This window comes from Phalacrocorax aristotelis, chromosome 11, assembly GCF_949628215.1.
Source record: "Phalacrocorax aristotelis chromosome 11, bGulAri2.1, whole genome shotgun sequence".
NCBI classification, from domain to species: Eukaryota; Metazoa; Chordata; class Aves; order Suliformes; family Phalacrocoracidae; genus Phalacrocorax; species Phalacrocorax aristotelis.
Window position 1 is genome coordinate 11,434,780 of NC_134286.1, and position 17,434 is coordinate 11,452,213.

The 17,434-nt window shown below is 58.1% G+C and overlaps 1 protein-coding gene and 1 pseudogene across 8 annotated transcripts; both read right to left on the reverse strand.

Annotated features, from left to right (window-relative positions):
* Positions 1 to 766: 766 nt before the first annotated feature.
* Positions 767 to 2,975, reverse strand: LOC142063213 (serine protease 23-like; annotated as a pseudogene).
* A 3,008-nt stretch (positions 2,976 to 5,983) lies between these two features.
* On the reverse strand, positions 5,984 to 13,623 carry SLC7A3 (solute carrier family 7 member 3). 8 transcript variants are annotated; one of them, XR_012662734.1, is made up of 13 exons: positions 13,456 to 13,623; positions 11,171 to 11,579; positions 10,805 to 10,963; positions 10,538 to 10,718; positions 10,325 to 10,437; positions 9,131 to 9,353; positions 8,799 to 8,938; positions 8,617 to 8,719; positions 8,100 to 8,311; positions 7,268 to 7,434; positions 6,931 to 7,039; positions 6,213 to 6,824; positions 5,984 to 6,140 (listed from the first exon to the last, which is right to left on the reverse strand). XR_012662734.1 is itself a non-coding variant. In XM_075106884.1 (12 exons), exons 2-12 carry the CDS (start codon positions 11,538 to 11,540, stop codon positions 6,691 to 6,693), a joined length of 1,911 nt encoding a protein of 636 aa, XP_074962985.1. In that variant the 5' UTR covers positions 11,541 to 11,579; positions 13,456 to 13,623; the 3' UTR covers positions 5,984 to 6,690. The 8 variants fall into 8 exon arrangements, 6 of the variants coding, with proteins under 6 accessions (XP_074962985.1, XP_074962989.1, XP_074962987.1 ...); XR_012662735.1 differs by lacking the exon at positions 10,805 to 10,963 and having other exon boundaries at positions 13,456 to 13,554; XM_075106884.1 differs by having other exon boundaries at positions 5,984 to 6,824.
* Between the last annotated feature and the right edge of the window lie 3,811 nt (positions 13,624 to 17,434).

Consider the following 17,434-nt stretch of genomic DNA (forward strand, 5'->3'; position numbering starts at 1 on the left):
TCTGCAAATCAGGCATGCAATTCAAATTAGTTTAACACTCACATTACCCCAAAGTCTTGATAACTGAGCAGGAGGGAGTGTTAGATTTAGTTTGTCAAAATGTCTCCTACCTGTTTGTTTTGCAAGTCAGGTTGCTGTGCCTGTACAACTGTCACAGGTCTCGAAGGAACTGCTTGTTTAGTCTTCAGCAGGTTTAAGCACTGACAGCATTGAGAAGCCTGTGATGCAGGCTGCCCCTGAGATCCAGTGAAAAGGAGCAGGACATTGACTTAAGAGCAAAAAATGCAAGCTGTCATCTGTCCAGTCTGGCAAAGCAGCATCAGCGTGAGGTCCCTTGTGGAGAATATAAATTACAGAAGGAATGATTGCCTTGGCAAACAGAGCAGGGAAATAAGAAAACTTAAGGAAGATGGGGAGAGGTATCAGCCATGAAAGTCTAGGATTAGCAAAGGGATCTTTTGTGTATGAGGTAGGGAAACGTAAGGCGAGCTTTCAATTTGCCCCTGGAAGAGCCTGGTGTGGCCTGTTGGACATATAAGTCCTATGCATGCAGAAATCTATTCAGTCAAGTGCCTGGGCTGTTTTATGACTGCACATGGCAGTCAGTCCCTATTCAAGATTCTGTGATTTCAGCTCTACACAGATCTCGTTGTCCCACTCACTTCAGCCTGGAGGAAGAGTGTCTCCTTCAGCAAGTCCCAAACCAGGGCTAGCAATCTATGCACCATTCCTCTTTCAACATAACCTTTGCAACAAGATTTGTGCTGAGTTTTATTCAAATACATGTATTTGCCTAAAAGAATCCACCTCAAATACTACAGCTGCAGTAAATGTCAGGATCCCTTCCTCCTACAGCAATCCCAGGCAGAACGAAAGAGAGATGAGAAAGTTTACAAGTCAGTAGGTGGTCGTAGCTCTTGGCCCATGCTGCCACATATAGGTACCCATGTGGCACCATGCTGCATCAGTCAGAAGAGGTGTCCTTGCCAAGTGCATTCCCAAGCACAGTGGCTGCCAAGGGTCCTGGAGCAGCCCCTCCTGCCCTGGCTGGGCTCTTGGCCATGGTACACTCTGTGCCCAGAAGACCCAGGCTCCAGGGCTGCCTTTCAGACACCTTTCATCAGCACACTAAAGTCCTATTAGGAGAGAAAACCCTTTGTTGTCACATTGCTGGGGCAGTGCCAAGCTAGACAGTGCAGCCAACAGACCGAGAGACCTGAAGAGATCCAAGAGAAACTGGGTACAGCTTAGCAGCAAGCATGTGCCTGCCTCTTCAAGTCATAAGCAGTTAACATGCTGGAAGCAGAGGTCACTTTCCCTGGCTGACAGCTAAGCTCTTTCCATAAAGAGCCCTGATGTTGAGTTCATGCCAGCACCAGCAAAGAAGCTTAAACCACCCTTCAGACTTCCTGGGGAATCAGGACTTGGACTCCAGTGAGTTTCTGCTGGATCCCTTGTGATCTGTGGAGACCCTATTCTTCCATGATAGAGAACAGAATAACGTGGAGCAGTTTTCTCAGGAAACACTGCTCCTCCTCAGGCTCCTCAGCCATGTTCTCGCTCAGAAACATCACACAAGTGGTAAGACAACTGCACTGGGGAGGGGAAGAGGCAGGCTACGGTTCTCATTCAGTGTGACATTTTTCAGAGTCCCCTTTGATCTAAACAAATCTGAGGAAATTTTAGAGCAGTCAGGCAAATGGCAACATTATAGTCACGGTGCTCCCCAGCCACTTCCAGCCACTGATCACATTCCTCTCCCATTTGTGTCATATGGGGTCCCACACTTTGCCATACATCCCAGAGCCAGACGCGCCAGGCCTGACATTGCAGTGCTGGTAGATGAGGTGGACTGTCTCATCACCCACCCCACGGAAATGGCAGACCAGCTTGCCCAGCCAGTCACTGTCAAACCCTGAGAAATGAATCCTCTTCCCAGCCATCTCCTCTGCTGCCGTAGCTGCCATCTGCTTCATGTGCAGGCACCAGTGTGACCTGTGCAGCTCCACACAACCATAGTTGTGGTCCATGCTAACCAAGCTGCGGCCCTGGATCCAGCCTGTGGGCACCTGCATGCGCTGCACCCGAGCCCAAGGCATGGCCAGCCTGCTCATCCCCATCCCGTTGCCAGTGCCCTGTGCCAGCATCAAGAAACCCACCTTAATCTTCTTAGCCCCCTTCACATAGTCTTTGCCGTCATGAATGCAGCGGGCAGTGGTGAGGACATGCTGCTTAGACACCAGCGCGTCTGTGAAACCCATGGGGATCTTGATGGTGGCAGAGAAGGGTTAATTCATCAGGAAGTTGTTCCCACTGATGGAAAACCGCCTGTCTGCACCATAAATCTGCTGCTTGCGTCACACATGCCATCTCCGCTATCTCCTCTCTGCGCCACTCATCCAGGGGCTCACTTCCACCATGGTGAGGGTGCATGTGCCATTTGGATACACTGTCTCATAAAAGAGGTACTCCTGGAAGTCAGGGTGTCCTCCTGCCAGGCACAGGTGTCATCACAGCGTGCTGTCAGCTCCAGGAGGAGCTGTGACAAGATCCGTCCTTTGGGTAGCTGCAGTGTGGACCAGGGAACAAGAGTGGGAACCAGGTCACCAGCTGCAGCACTGGGAGGAAAGGAGAGCAAGAGAAGAGCAATCACCTGGCAGCAAGTCATCGTGCCAGACCTGCAAAGGCAAAGCAAGGAGACCATTAAGTCTGCATGATTAGAGAGTCAGCCACCTGCAGCAGCTTCGGGCCAGGAGGATTATCGGATGCCACAGCCTTGTGCCAGCTACTAGGTCGTCCATGCTTAAGGTGTTACCACAGAAAGCTGAAGGGTTGCAAACTGCCTGGAGCTGGGTGAGTAAGGAGTGATAGGAATCTCACCTAGCACTGGCTTTGATGTCCTGGAGCTCTTCTGGATGGTGAGAGCGCTGCTGCAGAAGTATATTGAGTTTGCTCTGTTGCACCAGTAACCCCATCTGCCCCAAGGTGGATTCCTCAGATTCCAGGGCTCAAGCTCCACTGATGGACACGTCCCACCCAGTAGCCTCTGCAGCTCCGCTCTGCCAGTCACCTGTGGAGAAGAGGAGCTGAGGTACCTGCTTGCCAGTCCTACAGGGAAGAAAAAGGTACGTTAACTCCTCAGGTTGAAGTATTTGGTGTTACAGAGCAGTGTGGCCCAGTCAGCCTATTTTAACTCCCAAACGGATCATGGTACCCAATTTAAAATTTAATCTGCTGCTACATCTCCATGTGCCAGGGCCACCCCTGTTCTGGCAGAGGGGCAGTGCAGGTCTGCGGTGCCAGTTCTCCTTCACATGGCTCAGTGGCACAGCCCTCCATCTCCATCCTGGCCTGAGACTGTGCAACCCACATGGGGTGCTCTCAGCAACCCCCCTGGAGGCGCTTCTTCAGTAAGCAGCTGGTGTGCAGAGAGCTGCTCCAACGCCTCTGCCAGGAAAGCCCTGTGTGCCCTAAAGGCAGCCAGGGTCTGCACCTGGACACGTAGCACTGCATGTGGTTATGAAAGCCGCAGGGGACTGCGTGGAGCCAGGCGGGGTGGGAGGCTACGAGCCACCAGCTCTTTGCACCCCAACCCACCAGCTGCATCCCCAGCATGGCCCACAGCCAGAGCATGTTGGCATCAGCTGGTGGCTGCAGCCTGGCCTCTGCTGCAATGCTGCCCTAACTGCCTGCCCCGTCAACAAGACTTGGGCCAAACGCAGCCAGAGCCAACAATGCTCCAGCTCCCCTTTAAGTCCAGGGGGGACAGCAACAGGGAGATCACAAACCAAGCCCTGGCTGTAGCAGTGGCCTGCCTGGGTGCCCCCCCCAGCACTACCGCCAGTAAGATAGCACTGAAACAGAAGCCAGCCCTGCCCATGCTCCTGCCCACGCTTGTGCCTGGTCTGCCCGGCAACCATGCAGCAGCAGAGGCACAGGCAGGGGAGCAGCTTCAGGCTTGTTTTGTTCCCTCCAGGGCTCTGCCAGCCGCTCTGCTGGGGCTGGAGCTGCCCCGGAGAGGCCCATGGACAGGCAGCAGGCAGGAACACAGCCTGTGCTGTGAATCTGGGTGGAAACTCCACAGCTGACAGAGCAAAAAACTAGGCACCTGTGTGCAGGGCTGGGGACCAGGCTCTGCTTTTTGCTGCATTTTCTCAAACTGGAAAATGGCCCCTTCCAGACTGGCATGGGAGGGGAAAGCCCACCCTGCAGCCCCCAACACCTGGCAGCCTTCACCTACGAACATGCTTCTCTCCTGGCCTCTTTCTGCATAATGGAGCCCTGGGTTGCTATCAGGGCATCTCATCAGGCCACACGCAGGCTGGCATGGCAGCAGTTAAAGCAGTGGGGGCAGCCAACGACATGCTGGAGCTCCACTGGGTATTATTCACCCACTAACAGATGCGCCAAGATGAGCTGTAACCCCAGCAGGGCCTGGGAAGCGTAGAGGCACTGCCCGGCAGAGGATGCCATGCCATCCCTGGCAGGCCTGCTAGCCCAGATGAGGTGGAAGGAGGCAGCAGGCAGAGGAAGGCAAGGTCCCACCAGAGCTGGCGCTCAGGACTGGGGCAGCCCCCCCCAGGCAGGCAGCCAAGGGCAGAGCACCCAGCACAGGGCCCAGGGGTAGACAGGTCTGCTGTGCTCCTGCCAGCACCTGCACCCGTGGTGGGATGGCACCAACGCACTGCACTGCACGGGCATGGACAGGCAGCTGCCAGACAGCTGCTTCCCCGAGGGGCTGCTATGGTGGGAGCTGCCCAGGGCTTCCAGCACCTTGCTCCATGTCCGGAGCTCTGCCAATCCCAGTCGGTGCCCAGGATGGGTTGCCAATACTCAGTGGGATGGCCTGGAGCCAGGCACTGACATGCCCATGGGCACAAACAGATCCACACAGAGCCATGGGTATGAATGAGCAAATATGCATGGGGACACCGGCACGAAGGCACGGGGGGGCTGCAGCAGTACTGAGCCAGGCAGCCAGGGCTGCAGCTGTATCGCACTGTATTGCCTGCTAGGTTTGGACAACAGCACCTGAACCCAGGTGCATGGATGCCAGGGGGACTGCGGGCTCAGGGCTCAGCAGGGGCCCATGTGCTGCTGCCAGCCAGAACATACCCACCAGGCAGGGTGGTGGGATGCAGTGCAGCACACTGAGGCACCAGCATGACCAGGAGAGCTGGAAGCACCTGTGAGGAGCCAGTGCCAGAAGTCAGCTGCACCTGAGGGCTGGAGCCTCAGTCTGTGGCAGGGCACCCTGGCCCGGGCAGCAGGGCAGGCAGTGCCCAGTGCAGGGCCAGAGCAGGTGCCTCAGCCTGTTTTAGCCTGGGCACAGCCCTGGGGCAGGGCTCACAGCTCCAGCCCAGGGGCTGAGCAGAGCTGATGGTTTGTGGCCCTTGCCACTGACCGTGTAGTGACCCTGCTCCACTGCCAGTAAACAGGGAGAGATGCCAAAACCATGCAAGATCCATCTGCTCTAAATTAGTTTATTTTGCAAAATAATCTGTCAGGGCTGATTTAGACCAGACCAGAATCTGGGAAATCATCTCACATGGATGCAGCCCAGGCTCTAGCCACGCTTTCTCTGCAGGCCATTGCTATAGCCTCTAGGAGATATTTCCAAGGTCTTTACTGCAGCTGTTGCCCTTGAGTGGTGTGGCACGCTCCCACACCGCACAGGGCCTGCAGGTGGGGCTGTGGCAGACTGGTGTCCTGCCCACAGGTACCAGCAGCGCTGGGTTGAGCTGGCCTGGAGCACTGTTCCGCAGTTCCTGGCTCACTGTCCCAGGGGACAGTGCGAGGGCTTGTGGCTCCAGCTGGCAAGTTTTGGGGAGGGAGCTCACCCAGCAGAGCCAACTGTGGCAGAGCCCTGCTCTGCGCTGGCACGGGCCTGGCACCTGAACTGGTAGCACGTGGGGTCCTGCCCAGGGGTCCACAACCACAGGGCATTAACATGAGCTGCGGCACGACTAACAGAGCCAAGCACTTAAAAAACATTTAGTTTAGTAGGTATAAAAATCAACATTAAAACACGAATTATGCAAAAGCATACGAGGTTGGACACTGGTACGGCTACATTATGCATCTTCCAGACACCCGAACTAGATGCTCACACCAAGCAGCATGGCTGGGGCAGCAAAGGGCTCAGCATGGGATGCAAATCCCAGGCACAGAGAGTGTTTTGGCCAGCTGAGCCCCATGCTGCCGGCAAGCACTGGACTACTGGCGGTACCAGAACAAGTGCCCCAAGCTTTGTCCACAGCTCCAGCCATGGTTGCCATGTACATGCACAGCACTTGGAAAGCACAGAGAAGAGGTTGTGACCACAGCCACATGGACAGACAAAACGAATACAGCTGCACCATCACGTGGGACCTCCTGTGCTCTGGGAAAGCAGCATTTCTGACAGCAGCTTCCACAGCGGGAGGGCCGTGCTGGTGTCACTGCCCCTCGGCAGGTTTTGGGGGATGGCAGAGACCAGCCCTGGGCCATCAGCACTCCCACCCGGCCTGGGGACTCATCTCTGTAACCTCTGCTCTGTGAGGGGAAAAGGCAGCGCACGACCCGGTTCCGCGGTCCTGACTCTGGGACTCGCTCCCCATGGGAGAGCAGATGAATATCCTGTGTAGATCATGATCTTGTCCCCGAGCAGCAATACTGGCAGAGGTCCACGGAGTGATGGTGCCCAGTCCCTCAGACTGCAGCAGCCCCGGGGCTGGGGTCCAGTCCAGGGTGGCCCAGAGGCTTTTCTACTCTGGCACAGCGTTCTTCTGCATTTTTCCCTTCCACGCTGTTCCGAATCCCATAGCCGAAGTAAATCATAAAACCTGCAGGACAGTTTCCGCAATGAAATGCACAGTGGCGGGCTGCCAGTGAAACAGCCCTCCAGGGGAGACTCTGTGGGCACCGCGCTTGCCTCCACAGCACACCTACCTATGCCCATCCAGATGGCAAACCGCACCCAGGTGCCACCACTCAGCTGCACCATCAGCAGGACGTTAATGAAGATGCTGAAGATTGGCAGGAGCGGGAGGAAAGGTACCTGTGGGGGACAAGAGGTGCCATGTCAGCTGTGCCTTGAGGGACCTGGCCAGGCTCAAGGATGCTCCTGGCCACAGAGGGATCCCACCCCCGCCACAGCCCAGAGAGCACCCAGAGCTTTCCTGGACAACGACTGCCTGGCAGTGAGCCATGGCAGACCCTGTAATGGCCCAGATCTGCCAGGTGTCCGCAGGTGTGCAGACACCGAGCTGCTGGGGGCTGCACTCACTTTGAAGTTCAAACGCGCGTTGCTCTGGGGCTGCCTCCAAATGATAATGGTGGGGATGAGCAGAGCCACAAAAAGCAGCACCAGGGCCGTGATCCAGCCCACATTGGCATCCTTCAGCGCCGTCACCTTGAGGGTCAGGACCACGCAGATGACCATGATCAGTGCAGCTGCAAGGGAGGGGGCACTCAGGGGGCTGCATGGCATGCGGCCTCCCTGGGATCCCAAGCCTCACCAGCGGCTGGGCTGAGGCACCCACTCCTCTCAGGCAGGTACGGGTCCAGCACATGCTGTCTCCAACACATACCCCAAAGCCTCAGGAAAGCACTTTGCCAGGGGAACCTGCTGACCAGCAAGCTGAGGGGAGCCTGAGCTCAGCTGGGCTCAAGCCCAGCTCTGACACTTACCCAGACCTGGCTGAGGCACCCGATTCTAGCTGCACAATGGAGCCATTGATGGATGCATCAAACCTCTCTGGCTGAGCCTGAGCACTCTTGGGGGGCCAGGGAACAACCCTCACTGGGTGGCCAGCCTGGTCCAGGCTTGTCACAGGGAGCTCCCGTGACCACCAGGACATGTCTGGCTTAGCACCCACATCCTCCATCAGACCCCATGTGCCCCAAACCTTAGCCATGCCCTGCACTTGGCACCCTTCTCAGGGCAGAGCAGGTCCAGTGCCTGCTGGCAATGCCAACAGCAGCTGGCAGCCTGTGCTGCCTGGCCCCTCTCGCCTGCCCAGTGTGCCCACCATCCCTTCCTGGCTCTGCAGAGACGTGCCAAAACACTCCAGCCCCTGGCAGAAGGGTACATCAGCTGCCAACTCCTGCTCACTCACCGATGACTGAGACGCAGATATAGACAATGCGCCCTGAGAGCGTGGTGGGGGTGTCTGCAGGTGGGTTGAAGAGCATTGCCAGGGTCAGCATCTCTTTCTGCTGGGCACTTGCGCTGGTGACAGTTGGGTTCATGATCACCCTCTCCTCCTCATTCCCATTCAGCTCCAGCATTTCCATGGTTTTCGGGGAGTTCAGCTGCCCGGACTGGTACCTGAGCAGATGGGACAGGCTGCAGCAGAGCCCGAGAAACTTCCCAGCCCAGAAGGGACAATGGGGAGCACCCTCATACCCCGCCTGCTCCTCCAGCCCCACATGCTGCTCTGGCAGTGGTCCCATGATGGCCACCCTACTGATGTGCCCAGAGGCACTGCACAGGTTCTTGTGAGCAGCCTCCATCTTGGGGGCTTGATGCTTCCCCAGGCTGTGTCCCCCTGGGAAAAAGCTGTGGCCACAAGCCCCGTGCTCGATGCAAGGCACAATCACCCTGGGCACTTCTACTTGAGGGGAGGCACCCACCGGAGGATGAGCACGCACACTGCCACCAGGGAGTAGGCCAGCAGTGTGCCAATTGACATGAGGTCCACGAGGTCCTTCAGGTCAAACAGGAAGGCCATCACCGCTGCAATGAGGACAAGCAGCATCAGCACGGCTCCAGACCACAACAGGGCCGAGCATGAGGCGGTAGCCAGGAGCCTTACCTGCAAGAAGCCCTGAGGTGATGGTGGCTGACAGAGGGGTCTTTGTGTGGCTGTTGATGCTGGAGAGGGACTTGAAGAGCAGCCCATCCTCTGCCATGGCATAGATCACACGGGGCATGGGGAACATAGAGCCCAGCAAGCTGCCATGGAGAGAGATGGCTCAGGGCATGCCAGGCAAGCTGTCCACACCCACCACCCAGACGGGGACGGGACCATCCCCATGCCAGGAGCCGGAGAGCAGCTGGATGGGGCAAACCCCCAGCCCAGCCAGGGTGCTGTGGTGCTGCTCCCTGTGCTGTGCCAGGTGGTGTCAGGAATGGAGCCAGTCCTACCTGGTGGAGAGGGCACAGAGCGAGCCGACAGCAACAGCGTAGCGGGCTGGCTCCCAGGCCACCTCCTTGAAAGCCTCAGGCAGGGGGCTGTCCTTGTTCAGGAGGAAGTAGGGTACCATTAGGGTCAGGGCTGCGGAGACCCCGAAATAAGCCACGAAGCAGATGAGGAGGGACACAATGATGCCAATGGGGATCGAGCGCTGTGGGTTTCTGGCTTCCTCCCCTGTGTGGAGACAAGAGGCAGCATCCGTTCCTGCTCTGCAGCACAGCATGGGGCAGCTGGCCCCAGGGGACAAGCCACAGCAGGGACTTTCCATGACAGCATGGGGCTGGCCAGCAGCAGACAGGGGCTATTGGAGAGGAGGGGTCCCCAGCAGTGCTGCTGCACTGGCAGAGGCTTCAGCACCGCCGAGAGTAGAGGCGCCTGGCTGCAGCCCTGGCTTCCAGGCACGTGGCTGTCCAGTAGCTGGGCTTGCAGCCCTCCCATCCATCTGGCCATATGACCCCACCAGCAGTTCCTGCTCTCCACAGAGCCCACCGAATGCAGATCCTCTGTATGTGTGGGCACAGCAACGCAGCCTTTGCAAAGGTGGGCACCCCCAGCCTTTGCAAAGGTGTGCTCTCCCACTGCACCACACTCTGCAGCAAGGGGCTCAGCAGCCGGTGTAGGAGGGAAGGAGGCAGGTGCTGGGCAGCCCCTGGGGGTGGAGAGGCACAGGCAGGGAGGTCAGGCAGAACAGCCTGTACCAGCCACCCACTAAGTAGATTCCTGGGGGAATGAGAGGAAATTAAGAGGGCTCCCTGCACTCCAGAGAGCAGCGGTTCTGCATGAACTCAGTCATTTAGAAAAATGTTGCTTGAGGCTGGGAAATAACCGGGAGGCACTAACAATAGCCAGCACTCTCACAGCCTTGAGTCAGCAGCAGAAAGGCTCCCCGCTGCCCTGGGAGCTGCCTGCGCAGGCATGCAGCCTTGCTCTCACCATGCGGTGCAGGGAGCCCCTTTTCTTGTGGCAGGGCAGGCTGTGAGCCCTTTTGTGCTGGCCCAGCTGGAGACAGAGCCACTACGGGGAAAACTCCCAGGAGCGGTGGGACAGGCTGTTTCCCATGCCATGGATCATCCTCCCTGGTGGGTCCCTGCCAGCCACCACCTGTGCTGGGGAAACGCTCACACTGCCCTTGACCAAGGCGGTACCTGTGGTGGCAATGCAGTCAAAGCCCACAAAGGCGTAGAAACAGGTTGCAGCACCGGTCAGGATCCCTTCCAGTCCAAAGGGGACAAACCCACCGGAGCCAAAGGCTTTTTCCCTGGAAAGGATCAAGGAGAGCAGCTGCCGTGGGGTGCATGGACAGTGGGCCGGTGCCAGCCCTGTGCTGGACCCTGGCCTGACACAGTTGCTCTCCTCACTTGGTGTCATCCAGAGGCTCCAGGTGTGAGCGGTTGATGTAGTCCTCCTCTGAGAGCTGCCAGTTCTTGATGTCTCCCTTCACGAAGCCAGCAATGATGACGAAGACCAGCACCATCAGGTTCACCACTGTGAAGATGTTGTTCACGAGGGCAGATTCACTGACACCGAAGGCCAGCAGTGCTGTGGGGATGGAAGGGGTGAGTGGGGACCTGCCGGGCTTCCATGCCACCACCCATGGTGCCACAGAGCTGCTCCTATGCACTCACCAGTGAGCAGCCCAATCAGGACCAAGGCAAAGAAGTCTGGGCGCTCAGCCAGCACCCCTGGCAAGTGCAGTGTGGTCTTGTTCATGAAGAAGGTGGAGATGTGGTTGCCAATGATGTTGTCGAATGCTGCGCTCCAGGCTCGAGCCACACTGGCCGTGCCTTGGTCGATGGCAAATCTTTGCATCAGTCTGAGCCCAGGGCAGGGCAGTGCCAGCCACGCCCACCCCAGCACCCACCTCCCTGCTGATCCCACCCCACACCCTACTCCTGCAGCACCACATGTTGCCCCCACAAGCCTCCCACGCTGCCAGTGTGGTGCTGGCAGGAGTCCGAGCACACGTGCCAGCACCCTGCGTGGCCCCATACCTATGACATAGGAGAGGATGAGGTTCCAGCCTGTTGTGAAAGCCCAGATCTCGCCGACAGTCACATAGCTGTAGAGGTAGGCAGAGCCAGTTTTGGGGACACGGGCCCCAAACTCTGCATAGCAGAGTCCTGCCAGTACCGACGAGAGAGCAGCCACCAGGAAGCAGAGGACAATTGAGGGACCAGCCATCTCCTTGGCCACCTCCCCGGCCAGCACATACACGCCAGCCCCCAGCGTGCTGCCCACCCCCAGGGCTATAAGGTCCAGCGTGGAGAGGCAGCGAGCAAAACGCGTGTCCTCGGAGCTCAGATCCACCACACGCCGACGGATCAGCTTCTTCCCAACACTGGTCATTTTTTCCCCAAACATCTTGTCCTCTTGTGGGTGGTGCTCAGCTGCTCAAAACCCCTGCAAGACAAGGGACTGTAGGAATGTGATGCTCAGTGTCGCGCAAGCAGAAGGACTCACACTGCAGGGAGCAAGGCTCACACTGTGGGGAGCAAGGCAGGTACTGATGCCCACAGAAGCTATGCCTGCTCCCAGCTGACCCATTGGCACCAAGCCCGGGCCACACTGGTGGGGCAGACTGTGGTGGCTCCCTCCAAGGCATTGTGGGGCTGTGTATACCCCACCTGTGCAGCCCTGCACCAAAGAGAGCAAGCCAGGGAGGAACCCAGCAAGTCCATGGTGGGAAACAGGCTCATTGCACAAGCCCTGTGTGGTCCCCACCGCGGGGTTCCTGAGCATGTCCCAGAGCTTGCCCACTGTCTCCCAGCAACTCCCCACTGATTTGGCAGCCTGGAGATTCCTCAGCCCAAACTTGACTGCTGGCACATCCCCCTGGCCTGCTGTGTGGGCGTGCACAGCAGCAATGGCAGGGAGACAAAGCATTCCTCCAGCAGAGGATTTGGCAGGTTGGGGTGACTCATTGGGACGCAGTCGTTACTCTTTTGCTTCCAACATCTGCACTACACCCTCGGCAGGGATGCATGGCCAGACACACAGTGTAGGCTCCTGGCACACATCTATCACTTGCCGAGCAGCCCGCAGGCTCTGCAGGTTGCAGTCACCCTAAATATGCGACACCCCCACTCCCCTTGCTCACTGCAGCCACCCATGCCCAGAAAGCTCTGGGAGATGAGCACCCTGTGGAGCAGACAGCCGGCACAGGGTAAGAGGAGCTGCAAGAAAAGCGGCTCCCAATGCCCACGGCCGTGGCTGATAGCCTGTGCTCAGCACTGGACCATCTGCCCACCAGTGCCTTCTCTGCACCAGCTGCTCCCTTCACTGGGAATGAAACAAGCTCCAGCCAGGTGCCTGCGGCAGAACCACGCTGCATGGATCACTGTAAGTACACACAAGGATAACTTTGCAACCCTTTTCCACTGAGGGGGATTTCCATGGTTGCAGTGGTAGCTACCAGCTCAGCTGCTTCCCCATAAGCAGCAAACCAGCCCGTTTCTGGAAAATCCTCCTCCTGAGCTGGCATGTGCCACATTTGGCCTTGGCCCAAGGCATCATCCCAGCCTGGAGCAGCCTCTGGGCCAGGTTTCAAGGGAACAACAAGTGCCCAGCAGTAGCACCCTCCCCAGCCACTGCCTGGACAGCTCTGGCTGCCTTGCCCAGCACTGCTCAGTTGCCCCAAGGATTTCTGATGCCCGACGTGAGCTCTGCAAACTGCAGAGAGCAGCGCAGAGAAAAAAGCGCGAGCGACACCGAACAGGAAGATGCAGGACAGCCTCCCCTTCCTACCGCCTGCGAGCCCTGGTGAAAGTTACACGTTAAGCACCCAGACCCACAGAGCACCCGTCAGAGCCGGCCTGGGGAAAGCTGCTCAGGCGGTCGGCTGGCCCCGGGGAGGCTCAGCCCACAGCCGGAGCCGCCTCTCGCAGGCAGCCGCTGTCACGCTGGCGCCCGAAATGGAGATCGCGCACCGAGCTACCGGCGGGGAGAGAGGAGAAGCAACGTGTCAGGCGACAGCTCCCGCCGGCGACAGCCTCCCGCCGCATCCCGCCACCCGCCCAATCCCGCCGCGGCTCTGGGTAGGTGCCGGGGGCCGCCAGCCCCCGCGGGGGCATCTCCAGCCCCACGGAGCTGTCAGCCACGCTTCGTCCCGCCCAGGAGCTCGGCGCTGCCCCGCGGACGGCGGGACCGGGACGGGGCGCCGCGGCAGGTCCCGGCCGCTGCCCGCACCCGCGCCACGTGGGGCCGGCGGCTGATGCAAGCGCGGCACCGGCTGCGCCAGGCCCCGCCCGACCCGGCGGCGGCGCCCGCCGCGACTCACCGGCGGCGGGGTTCTGCTCGACTCGGCTCGGCTCGGCTCGCTCCGGTGCGGTCCCGTTCAGCTCTGCTTCGCTTCGCTCCACTCCGCTCGCCCGAGACTGCCGCCGCTGCCGCCGAGGGGGTAGAAAGGCGACCCAGCTCCGCCCGCCAGAGCGCACCGCCCCGAGCCGAGCCCCGGAAACAGGCGCCCCCTCCGCTCCCCGCAAACCAGCCCCGCCACCCCAGCGGAAGCAACAGGCGAGCGGGACCAGCCCGGCGGCCGGTGCCGGGAGGGCCGTCCACCCGCAGTCCCACCCGTGCCCGGTTCCCCGCGCCCTGCCGCCCCGGGTCAGATTTAAAAAACAATATAAATTCAAGTCATAAATGCCACCGGGCCGGGAGAGCGGCAACGCCGAGCCCAGGGCAAGGGACTGTGCGGCCGGCGGCAGAGCCGTGCTCCCCCGGGAAAGGCTACGGAGGGGGAGGCTGGGGGTCCCCAAAGCCCAGACGTACCAGAGGGGGGCAAGAGCCTGCCCCGGCCCTGCCCCGCCGGGCTAGGAGCGAGGCGAGGGCTGGGGCGAAGTGGGGAGGCCAGCCCTGCCCCAGGGAGCGCGCCCGGAGCTCAGCCCCGACCCCCGTGTGCTCGGCAGGGAGCGAGTCCCAGCCAGCCCCCTCGCCGCTCCGCTCGACTCGGCTGCGGGAGCAACAGGCAGCTCTAAGTGATGGGAAACACCAGTCGCGGGAGAACTGTTTGGCACTCGGGCCGGCAGCCAGGAGCGAGGCGGGAGCCAGCACCCTTTCTCCAACACGCGGGCTGGGACCAGCCGCCCAGAAACCTGCTCCAGATGCAGTCGCGATGCCTGTCGTGAGCACCCATTCAAAAAGGCAGCGATGGAGGTGCGCCAGCCCCTCCCTAGCATCGCGGGCAAGGCCCTGCCTCAGCGCTGCTGCCGAGCTGTTCCAGCTGTTCACAGCAGGGCAGGCAGGAGGGGCAGGGTGCTACAGGCCCGGCGCTGGGTGCCTGCCCACCCCGCCTCACCCGGCGGTGCACACACCAGGGCCGGAGAGACAAAACGGCTGCGCTCAATCGGCAAAATGAGCTCAAGGTGATGGAAACAGTAACGGAGCACTCCGTGAGCGCAGCTTCCAGGCAGATGACGCAGTCTCTCCTCCCACTCTGAGCCCTTACAGATGAATGAACCGTGGCTCGGCAACGCCCGTTCCCCTCCCCACCAGGAAGGAAGCGACCTCAAGATACAGAAATCCCCCACAGCCTTGCCGTCAGCACTTCCTGCTCCTTCTTGGCTGCTTCAGGGCTTTGGCAAGGACCCCGCTGGGCCAAAGCCCTGCTGCCCGAGGCACTGCAGGCAGCACCATCGCTGAGGGTGCTCTTGGACAGGACTGGCAGCACCACGGGCACAGCAGGGCTCCGTGGGCTATGCCGCAGCCCGGCCAAGCAGAGGCTGGGTACCCAGAGTGGTGAGGGGGGGATGACACTAAGACTCGCCTACTCCCAGAAACCCTCTTGCAACAGCAGCCGTCAGGAGGCAGTTTCAGGCAGGGAGCAGCACTGGGGCACCGAATACAGCTCCAGCACCCAGACCTCACATGCAGCTCCACATCCATCTTCCCAGTGTCCCATCCTCACCTCCCAGTCTACCACCCTCTGTACTCCACCCCCCTTCAAGGCCCTGATCCAGCGGCTCAGGGCAAGGGCCGGGAGCAGGTGGAGGAATGGAACAAGCCAAGCACATGTCCCAACAGGAGCGGCTGGAAGGCAGACAGCGAAAGGGTGCACGCAGCCAGTGCCAGGGAGGGTGGGAGGTGGCTCCAGCCTGGAAAGGGGGCCAAAAGCCCTGCAGAAGCAAATCTGAATCAGCCCTCAGGGCCCCATCACCTTCCACAACTGGAACATAGAATCATAGAATATCTCCAGTCGGAAGGGTCCCATAAGGATCAGAGTCCAAATCCTTACACCTCACAGGACTACCAAAAGCTAAACCATATGCCTAAGAGCGTCATTCAGACACTCCTTGAACTCCGACAGGTCTGGTGCTGTGCCCACTTTCCTGGGGAGCCTGTTCCAGTGACCGACCACCTTCTCAGTGAAGAACCTTTTCCTAATGTCCAGTCTGAACTTCCCCTGACACAGCTGCATTCCATTTCCTCATGTCCTGTCACTGGTCACCAGAGAGAGGAGATCACCAGCTCCCCCTCTGCTGCCCACCTTGAGGAAAGTGTCAACTACCATGAGGTCACCCTTCAGCCTTCTCTTCTCCAAGCTGAACAAATCAAGTGACCTTCACCTCTCCTCATAAGTCTTGCCTTTCACCATCTTGGTCGCCCTCCTCCGGACACACTCTAATGGTTTGATGGCCTTCTTATAGTGAGGCGCCCAAACCCGCACACAGCAATTGAGATGGGGCCACACCAGTGCGGTGCAGAGCAGGACAATCACCTCCCTCAACCACCTAGCTATGCTGTGCTTGATGCACCCCAGGACACAGTTGGCCCTCTTGGCTGCCAGGGCACACTGTTGACTCATATTCAACTTGCCATCAACCCAAACCACCAGAGCTCTTTCTGTGGTGCTGCTCTCCAGCATCTTGTCCCCCAGTTTGTACATATAACCAGGATTACCCTGTTCCAGGTGGAGAATCCAGCTCTTGCTTTTGTTAAATTTCATACAGTTGGTGATTGCTCAGCTCTCTAGTCTACCCAGATCTCTCTGCAAGGTCTCTCCACTTTCAAAGGAGTCCACAGCTCCTTCTAGTTTAGTATCGTCACCAAACTTACTTAATGTACATTCCATTCCTGCATCCAGATCATTTATAAAAACATTAAAGAGTACTGGCCCTAAAATTGAGCCCTGGGGAGCCCCACTGGTAACTGACTGCCAGCCTGATGTAACCCCATCTACTATAACTCTTTGAGACCAACTTGTCAGCCATTTGCTCACCCAATGTATTATGGACTTGTCCAGTGGTGTGCTGGACAGTTTACCCTGCATACTGTGAGAGACAGTATCAAAAGCTTTGCTAAAATCAAAAAACACCATATCTACTGGCTTCTCTTGGTCAACTACATGGGTGACCTTGTCATAAGAGGAAATTAAGTTGGTTAAGCCGGACTTCCCCCTCGTGAACCTGTACTGGCTATGACCAATGACTGCGTTGTTCTCTCAAGTGTTTTTCAGTAACTCCCAGAATAACCTCCTCCATAATTTTAATTAGGCACTGAAGTGAGACTGACAGGCCTGTAATTCCAGGGTCTTCCTTCTTAAACTTCTCGAAAACTGGGACATTTGCCAGCTTCCAGTCGACTGGGACCTCTCCAGACTCCCAGGAACAATGAAAAATAATAGAGAGAGATCCCACGATAACATTGACCAGCTCTTTCAATACCCTGGGATGAATCCCATTGGGCCCCATAGATTTATGCACATCCAGCTAGAGCAGCAAGTCTCGAACAAGTTCATGGTTGGCTGGTAGTTTATCATACCCCCAGCCATGGTCATCCACACAGGGCTCTGGGAGTCCCAGGGTCCAACACTGGTGTTGAAGACAAGAGGCAAAGAAGGCATTAAATGTCTCTGCTTTGTCTACATCCATACTTGTGAGGTGACCAACCTCATCAAGCGATGGAGCAGTGTTGCCTCAGATTCTCCTTTTGGTATTAACATAGTTTAAAAAACCCTTTTTGGTGTACTTCAGAGTGCTGGTCAGCTTGAGCCTTGGCCACACTAATTTTCTCCCTACAATGGCAAACAGCATCTCTGTAGTCCTCCTGTGTTGCCTGTCCTTGCTTCCAGCGTCCATACACTTGCCTTTTCCACCTAAGTTCTAGAAGAAGATCCCTGTTCAACCAAGCCAGTCTTCTGCCCCACTTCTGACACTTTGGAATTGCCTGCTCCCGTGCTCTTAAGAGATGGCTCTTAAAAAGTGACCAGCATTCATGGACCCCAATACCTTCAAAAGCAGATTCCCAGGGGACCTTACTAA